Source organism: Prosopis cineraria, unplaced genomic scaffold (genome assembly GCF_029017545.1).
Source record: "Prosopis cineraria cultivar Desert tree isolate PC_DT_omini unplaced genomic scaffold, ASM2901754v1 PC4, whole genome shotgun sequence".
NCBI classification, from domain to species: domain Eukaryota; kingdom Viridiplantae; phylum Streptophyta; class Magnoliopsida; order Fabales; family Fabaceae; genus Prosopis; species Prosopis cineraria.
The window spans coordinates 3,861,280-3,876,923 of NW_026555335.1; the positions used below are offsets into that span (position 1 = coordinate 3,861,280).

Consider the following 15,644-nt stretch of genomic DNA (forward strand, 5'->3'; position numbering starts at 1 on the left):
AGGTCAAGCCAAAATTTGAATGCTTGCTTTGTATGTTTTTGAAATAAATTTTTATTAAATAGATTTGGTAAGAATTTAAATAAGCCAGACTATAAGTTTCTTTACAAAAATCTGTAAAATAAATTTTTAAAATAAGTTTTGAAAATAGAAAATAAAAAATTTAAAGAAAAAATTATTTTTTAAAAAATTAAATTATTTTAATATAGAATGATGTGCCAAAGTATAGATCATTGGATATAAATCCTAAGGGCAAAATTCAGACGCTGAGAGGATTTAGATCCATGTGAAAGCATGAACATCATATAAGGTAAGATATTACCAAATTAAGGTCAAAATAGCAAAAACTGATTGTAGCACAATTATGCTGCAATATATAAAATTTTATGTTGCGACATAAATATAGTAGATTTTCTAACCAAATTTTGACGAACATCAAATCTCCGTTTGATGTCCGATTGAGATGATTTAAGTGTCTACAGAAAGTTTTCTTTAAGCTCTAGCTAATAATACTAGTTTTATATTTAAATCATTACTTAATCAAAAGTTGGATACCAAAATACAAACTCACTCCTTTATGCTTTCAAAACATAACTAAAGTGTCTAAAACTTAATTCAAGTGCCAAAAGCATAAACCAACCCTTAGATTATACTTAATGAACTATAACGGACATGTGTAATACACCACAACAATCAAACAATACATATATTACCTTTTCACTACTCAACTTCTTGATCATAAAAACACAAAGGGGAGCTAAATCATGTAATTTCACACCTATATCACCATCATTCACAAATATACTCACTCCTTAGTTGCAAATGTATTTTGGCCTTACTCTAATATCTCAACTAAAAAGATACCACACATACTAGGGCCCAAAATACACATTTTAATACTCAATATTCAATAATGCAAGTATAACAAAATATGAACATCTTAGTTGGCAATATCATGACAATTACATATTAATCAAAAGTAATTGAGGCATTACAGTAAAAAATTTAATTCTTAAACCTCATATGCCTTTCTCTTGTCTCAACCAGAGCTAGCATCTATGAAATGTTAAATGAGAAGTGAGTACAACCACTCAGTAATTAATGTTAATTTAGTATATACAGATACATGTTAATTAATTATAGTGATGTAAGTGGTATAATCAAATAAAGTGTGTTCACATGTTAAACTAGGTAATTCATCCAGTTACAAAACTAGCAATCATATGACATTAGATTATTTAGCATGTAAAGGTCACAACAGTAATAACCATATGCCATTTATGAAACATGCAAGACCACAAAAATAACAACCATATGGTCATATAATGATATGCATCAAAACATATATGGGGTCACAATACTAACAATCATATGCTCTTATCAAATTATGCCAGACCACAATAATAACAACCATATGGTTGGGATATGATATGCATGATCAATGCCAACCTTATACCCTCCTAATACTTTCGACATGAAACTAATGGCTATTTAGTAGGCTATATCCATAAACTTGGACTTTCCATGCCTTCCACTATTGAGGAGTTGCTCGATCAAGGCTACTATAACTCACTTGTGTGATACGGTTTCCCCCAATACTAATAACCATGAGGTGTCATGCCCCTAATCTAACTTCCTTATGAATCGGTGAAGACTAGGTAGATTCAAATATCTCAAAGAATAAGTGAGACAATCCCTATACAATAATGGGAAAATGACTGCCTCTCAATTTTAATAGGTGGCAGTTTGGCTAGCTTCCTATTCCAATGGTAAGCCGCCAATACCACGTGAATTTATAACATCTATTCCTCTCCCTATAAGTGAACTCTCACCTCATATGATCATGCCATGCACAAATGTTTAACATATAGCATGCAAATTCATACTCACCAATAGCATGCAACTTTTATTGACATCTATCTCATCATATCATGTTTATTAATATCATGAACACAATCATACACAACACAAGTCTTAATTCACAATTTTCCTTTCTCGCAGGCACCTTTATACACTTTAATATATACTTATAACAACAATAATATATAACATATATTTATCACAAATGTCAATCATATCGATTTCATCACATCATATAAACTTATTCATGTTGCCATAACATGCATCAAATAAGGTTTCATAATATATCAAGGTTTTTAAATAAGTCTTTTCACATATAATGAATTAATCAAGCAAATGTACAAACTAAATTTCTCTCAGTTACCTTAACTTTTGAGAGATCAAAGGTTACCCCTTAATCATAACTTGCCTTTCGAGCTAAAATCAAGCTCACCAATGCTTTGTGAGGTTAATCTACAATTAACATTAATATCCATCACTAATAATCATCAAAATCATCACTTCCAGCATCTAATTTCATGCTTTAATAACTAAACTTCTCAACTACAAGATCAACCTCACATCCAATGAGTTCATTAATTCATTTAGCTTTCAACAACTTAAATACTTACTAATATACCATCTAACAATCCAAAGTCATCATTAATGTCATGAATCACTCTCTTCCAACTCTCAAATTTAAACACTTTAATCACCCAAAACTCTCAATTCTTGAGTTTAATTATTATATTAGCTCCCATTAACTTTAACTAACATTAACACAATCCTTAATCAATATCAATGGCATTCATTTACCTTAAGCACTACTATTTATGGTACTTTAGGGCATAATTTTGTCCATACTAATGAGCCCAAGTTTAAAGATGCTCAAACTCATCAAAACTAGCTTTAACAATTTAAAAAACTCCTATTAGTCCTATTTAAACTAATAGATTCAGACACATAGCCCTAGGTTTGAAAATCATCATCTCTCAGCATTAAATCTCACTTTCAAAACGTGTAGAGAGAAGAAAAAGAGAAAAGAAAGGCATACCTAAATGAAATCAAGCTCTAATCACCTCTAAAATGTCCAAAAGTTGATGTACTAGCAAAGCAAATACTCTCTTAGTCGCCCTTCCTCCGTTTTATGGTTTTTTCCTTTGTTTTTGCATTTTTAAAAAGACTGATTTTGAGAATTATACTACAGCATAAATTTTTATGCGGTAACGTAATGTACTAGGCCAAAATCCAATTTTTTCTATAATTTGAGTTTGAGTGACCCAATTCACTTTTAAAATTCAATCTAAAGGCTAAAGCCAAACTCAAAAGATATCTCTAAATATCCTTGAACTCATTTATATTTAAATTTACATATTTATCCTTCATTAGCTAAATTAATCAAGGGAATAATTTTTGAGATGTTATATTAGGAGAGTTAATTATAACATAGTTAAAACATAATATTTAACCATCTTTTCTATGGTCTTGTCCTCAAGTACATTATATATCAAAGATTCAATTATTTATAATTCATTAATTTCTGCATCTTCCATTTGAACTCTCAACAGCACCGTTTGACAAACAACAAGGCAACAAGTGCAAGAGTACAAACTGAGCTATGTAATTTGAATTAAGACATATAATTAATTTAGATGGAAAATTGATTTATATGAAAAGAAGTAAAAATAAATAAAATACGAGGCATAATAATAAATTGAGAAAAAATAACTTTGAGCTCCTGCACTTTACTCATATTTTATTATAAGTTCTTGTACTTTTTTTTCAATATTCTAATTGCTATACTTTTATTTTTCAGTATTATAAATCCTTACACTTTATTTATGAAAGGATCTAAAATATTAAAAAATAAAAGTGTAGAGATTTAGAGTATAAAAAAAATACAAATAATTATAATAAAATATGAATAAAATATAAAAATCTTTGAAGTTATGTTTTTTTTTATAAATTAATTATTGTCTCTCTTGGTCCTTTCTACAAAACCAAACAAAAAGTCTTAAAAATCTCCTTTCCTTCTCATACTTCTCAACAAAACCAAACGAAGATGACATGGAAACATTCTCCTCCATCCTCTCCCTCGGTAACCAAACACAGCCTAAAGCATGTTTTTTTTTTTTAATCGTCAAACGCAGCGTCATCGCAATTGCGGGTTGAAAATGGATTTTCATTTGAATTCCTTCTCTTTTCTTTTCTGCGAGGCAGAACAAATTTGAAAATTTTCCTAGAAAGTTGCGGCTTAATTTGAGAAAACTGTGTATTTCTCTTCGCCGATCCGAGAAAATTGTCCGGAACAATCCTCATTTTTGCTATTTTCGTCATCCAATCCCGCCTCACAACGTGTTCTCCAATATTTTTCCATGAATTTCCCATCACTGATTCACTGAATTGTTCTTCACGCAACTATCAACCATACCGCATGCATGTTCTTGGGTTTGTTTAATCCGGCTTCAGAAGGCTCTTTGTTCCCCACTTCTTCATGCAACTGAATTGTTCTGCATTATTTAAGCCACGGTTGCCGATAGGGTTGTTTCCATTTGTTGATTTCCTCTGATTCGACGGGACATAGTAAGTCTTAGATTTTGATGATCGAATGCATTTGTCCTTGTGATTATTAATTGATGAAAGTTGGTGTCTTCTAGTCTTGACAAATGGCGGACATTGATGTTTCAAAATATGCTCATAGTCCCGTGCACAAGGCATTATTGTTGAAGGATTGTGCTGGGCTAAAAGAGATATTAGCAGGTCTCCCACGACTTAGAAACGCATATGAGATTCAAAGTGAGGCAGAATCAATAGCTGAGGAAGAGAAGGCTGAGGCTATCTCTGCCGTAGTTGATCACCGTGGTGTTCCAAATCGTGACACCCCTCTTCATTTGGCCGCAAAACTGGGCGATGTAATGGCCGCTGATATGCTTCTGGTTGCGGGTGCAAATAAAATCTTGAAGAACAAACAAGGATAGAGCGCTCTCACAGAAGCAATCATCAATAAAGAAGAGAAAATTGGTCGGCTCATGGTTCGGTTTTCTTATCTTCATTTTGAAGCAAAATTCCATAGAAGATTGCCTCGATATATAGCAACCATGCAAAGGATGGGAGATTTCTATATGGACATTACGTTTCATTTTGAGAGTTCTGTAATTCCTTTCATCTCAAAAATCGCACCTTCTGACACTTACAAAATTTGGAAAAGAGGTGGTAATATGAGGGCAGATATGACTTTGGCTGGTTTTGACGGTTTAAAAATAAAGAGGGCAGATCAAAGCGCTCTTTTCCTTGGTGATGGCTTAGAAGATGGGAACAAGCTGCCTGGGTCACCATTTTGTATCATAGCACACAAAGATAAGGTCTATTTGAGCAATTCATCTCCCGGCACTCCACTATGTAATCATAGGATACGACAAATTTACAATGAAAAGTCTCGGGAATCAAAACCAAAGATCAGAATTGATATGACTCAGGCATTTCTTGCTCCGCAATTGACATGGAGACGAAAGAAGAGAAAGGAAATGGTGGGGCCATGGAAAACGAAGGTGTATGATTTGCGCAATGTGCATGTAAGCATCAAATCTGAAAAGGCCCCTGGAGCTAAAACGGATGACATGTTGTCCGCCAATGAAAACCAAAAAGCGAGTAATCATACTGAAGAAATTTTAACAGAGGAAGAAAGAAAGCAACTGGAACTTGTACTTGATCAAAACATGGATTCGTTGGAATTGAATACTGAGAATGAGTCAGATCATAGAAAAACAGAAAAGAAAGAAAAAAAGGAACGAAGGAAAGAAAAGGAGAACGAGAAGGGAAGACACGTTAAAGCACCTTCTGAGAATTCTGATAGCAGCAGTTTTGATAGGGAAGGAAGTAGTGAGAGTGAGTTTAAGCGAGGAATGAGGCCTAGTCTATGGCTTTCACCAGACTTTCCTCTGAAGGTTGAAGAATTGTTGCCATTGTTTGACATTCTTGCAGACAAAGTTAAAGCAATTCGTCGTTTGAGAGAGATTCTTATGACGAAACTAACGAAGGATACCTTTCCAGTCAAGGTTTGCGCTCTGGGCATTTTTCGGTTAATGTTTCTTACAGAAAATATTGGTATTTTCATATTACTTCATCAGAAATTGGAATTTTCATATGATTAAGTTCACTTAGTTTGTTTCCGTCTGGTTTTCCTTGATGCACTGCCCATTACAAACTAGGGCTGATTGTTTTTTCTCTGTATGATGAAAAAAAAAAAAGTGATGTCCATAATCTTGAAAGAGGGACTGTTTCTGTAAAAGATGGATTTCTTTTTTCAAAGATAACAGGAAGTCCTGAAAAGCGAGTAAAGGCTTTGATGCTCAGATTCAACTTGAATGTTATCCGTTAATGCATGTTGCGTTTAAACGGCATCTACTGAACATTACTCACTTGTCCAGATATTTCAAACGTAAAATCGTTTAGGAATATGGTTGTCATTGATCACTTTGCTTGTCAAGAATGTCAACTTGTGAAAAATTTTGTTTCAAGTGCTTGAATTTCCATATTTCCCACTTCCCATCATGGTTGTATAAATATATGCGTTGTTAAAACACTAGGAAACACAGAAAATTCGATGAAATAACATTGATTGGGATAATATCATTTAACTGATTGCATGGTTATATGACTTTTCATTTGCATATATACACCGTCAGAACAAAAGGAAAGAAACTTTGTTTTTTTGGGTGTGCGTGTGTGATTTAATTATACAATATATAAAGGTTTATTGAAATGCTGTACCGCCAGCTTCATCCATGCAGGTGTAAAATCTTTTGTATTGAGGAAAACAATTTGATGAAATAGTCCATTTACCATCTGCATTGGACCTTTCTCCAAATATGAGCCATTGATATTTGTGTTTTATAAAACTATTTGATATATCCTACTGGACCAAACTCAAATGTTGTCAAGGCCAATTGAGGGGAAATTCTCCCAACGTGATCTGAGCCATTTATATTTTATTTCTTGGTTTTTTACTCTTGAATATGTCGGCTGGTTCAATTGTCTTTGTTCAACTTTGTTTCTTATTTTTGTCATTGATGAATGTGTGACTATTTCACTGTTGTCAGGTTGCAATCCCTGTGATTCCTACTGTTAGAGTATTGATTTCCTTCACAAAGTTTGAAGAATTACCACCACTGGAAGTGTTCTCATCGGCCCCTTCAAGTCCAACTTCTGAAGATCTAGAGAACCAAGCAGAACAATCCCCATCTTCTTCTTGGTTTCAATGGATAAAGGGTAGTTCATCTTCTGCTGATTCCAATAGTGAAATTCAAAACCCTTTTGCTATTTCTTCTGATTATACTTGAATTTCTGGTGATTCCGGAACCCAGCAGGACAAGAAAAATAAGACACAAAGGTCCCATAAATAACAAGGCAGTTGAATCTTGAGTAAGCAGCAGCTTCCAAGCTCTGTATGATGTTTGAGAGCAAACGCCAGATTCTAATTAAGAGTATTATTACACTGAACTGATGAATCATGCAAGGGTGAAATGAACATTGATGCATGCTATATTTTTAACACCGTATGAGTTATTATCCTTTAGGACGAATGTGATTAGCCATCAGGGTTGTACAGCACATGGAAAGTCTATGTTCTAATTCTCCTCCAATAATCCTATGCGTAGCCATGCTTTGATCGCAGCATCGGAAGTCTATTTATTTTGACATCAAGAAGGATGACAGGCAGTGATGAACTAGTGGGCAGAAGGATGAAATAGACTCGCGAAAGTTCACAGTATTCACACCGTAAACAACAAACTAGCAGGCAATATGAAATGAAGCTTAATATAATTAGATGCTGAATGTTTATATATTTTTCAAATCACAAATCTAATGATAAGCATTCCTTCATATTTATATTAAAAAAAAAAACAGTACTCGAATGAAAAAAAATGAAAAATAAATGAGACCAGGTGAGGCTGAACTGTAGGAGAAAGGGTATAAATGGAACCAAGTAAAGATATAAATGGCCTCTTAGGTAGCCAAACTGTGAAGAACAACAGTTTCAACAGTGAGACCAGGCCCAAATCCAAACAGTACACCCCATTCAAGCCCTTCACCTGTAGTCTGGAGCCCATCTTGAGCAGACTTCCTCCTCATCTCGTCCAAAATAAACAACACGCACGCACTCGACATGTTCCCATACTCACTCAGTACGTGCCTTGTCGCCCTCATCTTCTCTGGCTTCAAGTTCAGCTTAGCCTCAACCTGATCAAGAATAGCAGGCCCACCTGGGTGAGCAATCCAGAAGATGGAGTTGTAATCAGAAATCCCCAATGGCTGGAAGGCCTCCACCAAAGCCTTCTCAATGTTCTTGGAGATGAGCCCGGGAACGTCCTTGAGCAGATGGAAAGTGAGGCCGACCTCGCGAAGATGACCGTCAATGGCTCCCTCACTGTCCGGCAAAATAGTCTGAGCCGTCCACACCAGCTCAAACAGAGGCTTCTCCACAGGGAGCGGGTCGGAGCCGACAATGACAGCGGCCGCACCGTCTCCGAAGAGAGCTTGGCCCACGAGGCTGTCCAGGTGAGTGTCGCTAGGTCCACGGAAGGTGACGGCGGTGATCTCGGAGCAGACGACGAGGACGCGAGCTCCCTTGTTGTTCTCGGCCAAGTCCTTGGCCAGACGGAGCACCGTGCCGCCGGCGAAGCAGCCTTGCTGGTACATCATATAACGCTTAACTGAGGGGCGGAGGCCGAGGAGCTTGGTGAGCTGGTAGTCAGCGCCGGGCATGTCCACGCCGCTGGTGGTGCAGAAGATGAGGTGAGTGATCTTTGACTTGGGCTGTCCCCATTCCTTTATGGCTTTGGTGGCTGCCTCTTTCCCCAGCTTCGGGACTTCCACCACCACCATATCCTGCCTTGCATCTAAAGAAGGTGCCATGTACGCACATACATTAGGATTCTCTTTCAGGATTTCCTCCGTCAAGTGCATGTATCTCTTCTTGATCATTGATTTTTCACCTGAAATTGGATTGCAATGATGTATTAGATTTACTGGACAATTTTGATCAACTTCAATTCCAAGTATTCAACGACTTTAGCAAGCAAAACTTTAAGTCAAGCATTTTGGAGCAAGGTTACTATCTTTAATTCGAAAACCAACCACTTTTTTTCTTTGTCAAATCGTTACTTAACACTCGTTTCACACAATCTTAATACACAAAAAATGAGTAATGACCGGATAAAAAAGTGAGGCATATTTGATCCAATATTCCAAAATCAGTCTACATCTTTTTTCTTTTAACTCAACAAGAAGCTTTCTGACGAAGAGTGAGGTCAATGGCCATATTTCATACAAGATAGAAAAAAAGTAGTGTTTGATCTGTTGAATCAGTCTTATCTGGTGATTGGTTTTAATCAGTCAACTCCTGCCTCATATGCATTATATCTTTTCAGGGCTTAAACAAAGACAAAGCCAAACACCTTAAAGAACAGAAATTACCACACACAGACAAAGAAGGATCAACGAAGAAGAAGGGGGAAAAAATCTGTGTTAAGCTATGAAGAAAACAAAACAAAACAAAGAGACAGAGACATACACATGCGCTTGAATTTCTCTTTGAGCTCAGTCTTGTGCTCGCTGTTGGTGATTCTGAAGTAGTAATCAGGATAGGTACTCTGATCAACACAGTTTGGTGGAGTGGCCGTTCCTATGGCCATCACTGTGGCTGGCCCTTCTGCCCTCTGAGCATTCCTGATCTCGTCGACGCTCACCATTTTTTGTTTCTCTCTAATAATAAGCAAAAGAATTAATTAGTGTTGGGAGTTACAGAATGATATGAAGTTGTTGCACAAGGGAAAGAGAAGAGAAGAGGTGTATATATAGGTAAGGGGAGGAAGGAGCAGAGGTGGTAGCTGAACATTCACTTGCTTCGCAGTTTGGTGGGGAAATACCGGCCTCACTTTATAGACTCTGTTCTTCCACTTACCAAACTATACTATTATGCGCGCGCCTACCTACTCGTTTCTGGTCTTATTTATCATTTCTTTTTTTCTTTTCTCGGCCCCATCAATTTTAAGTACCATAAACATCGTGCATTTATATGAAATTCAAAATTAGTTTCCTATGACTTTTTTATAAATATATTAATCTCATTGACTTGACCCCTTCATCTAACAGATTGAGTTGTTGCCTGTTCAATCATGTCTCCTTGTAATATTTTATCATCGTTTTTAATAATGTTTTATTTTAATAGCTGATATATAATGTATGTCAATGTTTATTCTAAAAGAAAATTTTGATTCCAAAAAAATTGAACTACTAAATAAAATTAATAGATTCACGAGCTTAATTGTAAAAGTAAATTACAGGCAACGTTAAAATTAATAAAGAAATCAAGACAATAAAATTGAATAAATAGACAAATCAGAAATGGTGGTTGTAGGGTATCTGGGTATATACTATGTATTGAGGAAATGGAAGATGCGAATATGGGGATTTAACTGAGATACATCAAAACTCTGGCTTTGATAGTTAAAAGAAATATCACTCAAGATAATCCAACTCAACATCTCAGGGTTCATTGTATATGTTCAACTTTAGATTTAACGTCTGATTTTGACATCAGGAGTTATTGTAAATGTAATATTATTATATTAGTATTAATTAGTTACTACCTAGTTTTTTACATTTTATATGCAGATTGGATTGATATAATATATATATATATATATATATATTATAAGTTGTGATTGTGTGTGAAGGTTATGGTCAATAATGATACAATGGAAAATAGTCAAAGGAAGAGAGAGTGCAATAACAATTATTAATAGTTATAATAATAAATACAATGGCCATTTCAACTTTGGACCAAGGAAGAGTTAGATGGAGCAAGAGGCAACTACCCACTCCCGATGATACTAACCTTCCCTGAAACATCCCTAAATTTATCCTAATAAGCAAAACAAGCAAACAAAATTAAAAAATTATGGTATGCGTGATTGTCGCAAGCTAATTTAAAAATAAATGTTATCTCATTGAAACGCCCACACTATCTACTTTAATATGGACTTGAAGCTAATTAGGGTATGTATAATGTAATAATCAAGAAACTGATCATTTACTGCGTCCATCCCCATCAACTCTCTTTCATGTTTATTTTTTTTAGGTGAAGCTCTTTTTTTAAATTATAACTTATATAGTGAAGTGTGTTTGATAATTAGGCTAAACAACTATACGGTAGTTTAAAAAAATAGATAGTTTATAGTTTCCTACCAAGCCTTTGTCTGCCTTCGCTTACCAAGAAAATAAATAGCGCTGTATCTGACTAGTCGATAAGGTTCTGAATCAGGCAATTGAGAGTAGAACTCATGACAAATACATATGTTTTCCCATTTTATTAATTAACTTGAAAGTCAAAAACACTTCTTCAAAAATTTGGCCAAAAAACCGAATAATATTAGTAAAAAATCTTATGATAGTTTACTGGTTGCTTCTTTCTCTTAGAAATTTTATGAATTTCCCATTAATAAAAGCTTCAATGAAAAAAACTAAAAATATTTAAAAAGGAATATTTACAACAATCCTTAATGGACCCAAGTGCTACTTAGAACAGATACGCATGGCGCCTCGGAAGTTGGTATCTGGGAACAAGACTTGGTATAGAAAATTACTTGTTATTCAGACCTTGTTATTTGCTTCGTTATTTTGGAGTAAATGGGAATTTCATTAACTATGAAAACTGTACAGCAAGCAAATAACGAAGAGGAAACAAAATTACATCAAAGATTTAAAGGTAGCAAAGGATTTAATTGTAGCTTTAATTGTAGTGTTAACGATGGCTCTAATCTGAACCAGGAGAGAGTCCACCATAAATTCAGCGTCAGTGAAGGTTCGAAGGTTTCTGGCTTCCCAAAGTTTCCAGCAGACAATGCTGATCCCAATCTTCCATGAGGTATCCAGACATGGTGATTTAAAAATATTAAGCACCCAAGCATCAATGTTATCCTTTGAGAACTCCTTGAAGATATCCGCTGGAAAAATTTTCCTCCAAACCTTTGCAGAAAAGGAGCAATCTTTGAAGACATGATTAATGTTTTCAGTAGTATGAGGTCTATTGTAGAGAGACTGCAACTCTCGTCTTGAGACATCTTCCTTCGAAATCTCTTCTAGTGAGAAGTTTACCTTTGAAAATAGCCAGATAAAAGTTCTCACTGAGCCATAGGCAGCTTCCAAATAAGTCTCCATTTCTCACCAGGATCGTTCCAATTCAAGGATTGGTGTGCTATATAAGCAGATTTCACAGAGAAAATGCCCTGAGAGGTTAGTTGCCATGAGCAAGAGGGCTTGTCAGTTGTATCGACATCAATAGCAATCTCTTTAAATCTATCCAGAATAGAGTGGGGCAGAAGGTCCTGGAATAAGTCTCATTTCCACTGTCCGTTATCATTAATAAAGTCCGAAATTGGCTTTGATTGTGCCAATTGATCAATTTCAGCATATGAAAGGAGGATGAGGGTTCCAGAGTCACCAATCCAGAAACTATTGCAATTTAATTCACTAATCCAGAAAATATTTCAGCATATGAAATCTGCTTATATGTCCAGAGTCACCAATTTCAGACTTTTTTGTTAATTTACTATTGCAATGTACAAGTACAACATGAAGTCTTAGAAAGGCACTCTTATACGGAAGGAACTGACAAGAATACTTTCTCCAAACACAGGGAAACAAATGGAAGTAAAAATAACATATATATCATATTCAAAAAATAATAATAATAACATGGATATCATCATCGATAATATAAGACCTAAGACAGGGAAGCCGTTATTCTTATACGGCCACGCTGTGGAGAACCACAGTTTCAACGGTGAGACCAGGCCCAAACCCAAACAGAACACCCCATTCAAGCCCTTCACCGGTGGTCTTGAGCCCGTCTTGAGCAGACTTCCTCCTCATCTCATCCAAAATAAACAACACGCACGCACTCGACATGTTCCCATACTCGCTCAGCACGTGCCTCGTTGCCCTCATCTTCTCTGGCTTCAAGCTCAGCTTCGCCTCAACCTGGTCCAGAATCGCAGGCCCACCCGGGTGAGCAATCCAGAAGATGGAGTTGTAATCAGAGATCCCCAACGGCTGGAACGCTTCCACCAAGGCCTTCTCAATGTTCTTGGAGATGAGCCCCGGAACGTCCTTGAGCAGATGGAAGGTGAGGCCGACCTCGCGAAGATGACCGTCAATGGCTCCCTCACTGTCCGGCAAAATGGTCTGAGCAGTCCACACCAGCTCAAACAGAGGCTTCTCCACGGGGAGCGGGTCGGATCCCACAATGACGGCGGCAGCACCGTCTCCGAAGAGGGCTTGGCCCACTAGGCTGTCCAGGTGGGTGTCGCTGGGCCCGCGGAAGGTGACGGCGGTGATCTCTGAGCAGACGACGAGGACGCGAGCTCCCTTGTTGTTTTCGGCCAAGTCCTTGGCGAGACGGAGGACCGTGCCGCCGGCGAAGCAGCCTTGCTGGTACATCATGTAACGCTTGACAGAAGGGCGGAGGCCGAGGAGCTTGGTGAGCTGGTAGTCGGCGCCGGGCATGTCCACGCCGCTGGTGGTGCAGAAGATGAGATGAGTGATCTTAGACTTGGGCTGTCCCCATTCCTTGATAGCTTTGGTGGCCGCCTCTTTCCCCAGCTTGGGCACTTCCACCACTACCATGTCCTGTCTTGCATCCAAAGAAGGTGCCATGTACGCGCACACGTTAGGGTTCTCTTTGAGGATTTCCTCTGTCAAGTGCATGTACCTCTTCTTGATCATTGACTTTTCACCTGAAATTCCGCAACGTATACTATTAGTTCTAGATCTGAAGCAATATTTGGGATTATATCTTGGGGTTGACTTCAATTATATATAGATTGCCAGTTAAGCATTCAACAACTTTAATTCGAAAGCTATAGCTTTCGTAGATATAAATTATGTACTCAAACATCAGTTTTAAGGAATCCTTAATTTGAATAACTATTTTTTCATCAGCTTGCGGTAAGAGCAATAGTTTTGGTCCCAAAAAAAAAGGGAAGAGCAATAGTTACAGCTATACTTAGCATTGTCGTCTTGCATATATCCAACTATTTGCAATTTTACTTCTATAGCTTTCTCTTATTCCTTTTCGGAACAGTTAAAGGTTTTTCCTTTAAACCAGAACTACATATATAAAACAGTAACCAATTCATCTATTTTGTTTATTACTGATCCGTATTATTTTCCACGCATGTTCTGACAGTCATAATGCTGATCAGTATCAATCTGAAAATCACTTATGTTTGCCATTTCAAATAGCAACACAAGGGGTGTGTGTGTGTGTGTAGCAAGAGAAGTGCTATATATGCTAAAAATCGCAAAGGAAGAAGAAGCCAGTCGAATATATGTAAAAAGAGAAGAAGGGGATCGGAGGGCATGAAAAATGAGAAGAGAGACACAGAGAGAGACGGATACATACACATGCGCTTGAATTTCTCTTTGAGCTCGGTCTTGTGCTCGCTGTTGGTGATTCTGAAGTAGTAATCAGGATAGGTACTCTGATCAACACAGTTTGGTGGAGTGGCCGTTCCTATGGCCATCACTGTGGCTGGCCCTTGTGCTCTCTGAGCATTTCTGATCTCGCCAACGCTCACCATCTTGTCTCTTTAATTGGTACCCTAAAAGCTTCTGATTAGAAGTTGCAGTACAAACAGTGAGAGAGAAGAAGAGCTAATATCAAAGTGTGCGTTGCGAACACGTTGAAGGAAGAGGGGATTTTATAGGTGAGGGGGAAGAATGAAATGAGGCGGTGGTAGCTAGCTGAAGGCCACGTGGTGCTTAACCAATATTACGTTATTATAATCACAATAATGGTAAGGTTGCAATGCAACACCACTTGCATAGAAATGGAAGAGTTTGGTGGAAAATATTGGCACTGCTTTGAAGTTTGTAGACTCCGTTCTCTCACGTATATGCCGAGTCAACCTCAGTATGTTATGCGCGCCCCCAGCCAACCACTCCATTCTTTTTATCATTACTTGTTTTTTAATCGCATTGATTTGAACTTTTGACCCGCTAGAATTGAACTTTTCTTTATTCCCTCGCCCCTACGTCTTTTTTTTTTTTTTGTAAATTAGGATGTATTAATTAACTAACTGATCTTAATTAATCTACGTTAATTAGTGTGGATCTTCTAATTTGCATATAGTTTAAAATGATCCGCACTGTAATTTAGGCAACGGTTTATGCTTTTCTTTTACCTGTAGCAACAGTTTATGAGTGATCTAATTTTTTATATAAATTAAGAAACGCATATATGTGTGTATATGTATATGTGCATATGGCTATAGACGAGTCAAGGGTCATAGCTTCTTGTTACGTTTACGTGAAAATAAATGAATATGACATGTGACGCGGTCTATTAAAACGGCAGATCTGATTAATTGGTTACGTGGTGCTTCAAATACCGCCACAAACATTATTTAGGATATCCTTTTTATTGTTTTGATGACTATATAAGTAATTAGACGTCTTCTTTTTTTTTTTTTGGGTGTGATGCAGGGATGGATATATAATAACAATTTTTTTAATTTTGTATTTACTTTTAATTGATGCATTAATGTTTAAACTTAAAATGCAATGAGTTAAAAGAATAAAAAAGTTGCGTAAAAACCAATAAATTATGTGGAGGTTTCCAAATTAAAATAGAAAACTTTATGAGGTCTTCTCAAGATGTACTTTCACAACTTATAAATAGGGACTGTATCTTGTACATGTATTTTAAATTTTATAATGATTAACTACTAAATTAATGTTCTGGC

General features: G+C 36.6%; 2 protein-coding genes and 1 pseudogene across 2 annotated transcripts; 1 reads left to right on the forward strand and 2 right to left on the reverse strand.

Moving 5' to 3' along the window:
• The first annotated feature begins 3,939 nt into the window (after positions 1-3,939).
• On the forward strand, positions 3,940-7,387 carry LOC129308257 (uncharacterized; annotated as a pseudogene).
• A 312-nt stretch (positions 7,388-7,699) lies between these two features.
• On the reverse strand, positions 7,700-9,714 carry LOC129308258 (chalcone synthase 1-like). The gene is made up of 2 exons (XM_054949320.1): positions 9,410-9,714; positions 7,700-8,831 (listed from the first exon to the last, which is right to left on the reverse strand). The coding sequence occupies exons 1-2, from the start codon at positions 9,585-9,587 to the stop codon at positions 7,843-7,845; spliced, it is 1,167 nt and encodes a 388-aa protein (XP_054805295.1). The 5' UTR covers positions 9,588-9,714; the 3' UTR covers positions 7,700-7,842.
• Positions 9,715-12,477: 2,763 nt separating this feature from the next.
• Positions 12,478-14,577, reverse strand: LOC129308259 (chalcone synthase 3-like). The gene is made up of 2 exons (XM_054949321.1): positions 14,303-14,577; positions 12,478-13,634 (listed from the first exon to the last, which is right to left on the reverse strand). The coding sequence occupies exons 1-2, from the start codon at positions 14,478-14,480 to the stop codon at positions 12,646-12,648; spliced, it is 1,167 nt and encodes a 388-aa protein (XP_054805296.1). The 5' UTR covers positions 14,481-14,577; the 3' UTR covers positions 12,478-12,645.
• Between the last annotated feature and the right edge of the window lie 1,067 nt (positions 14,578-15,644).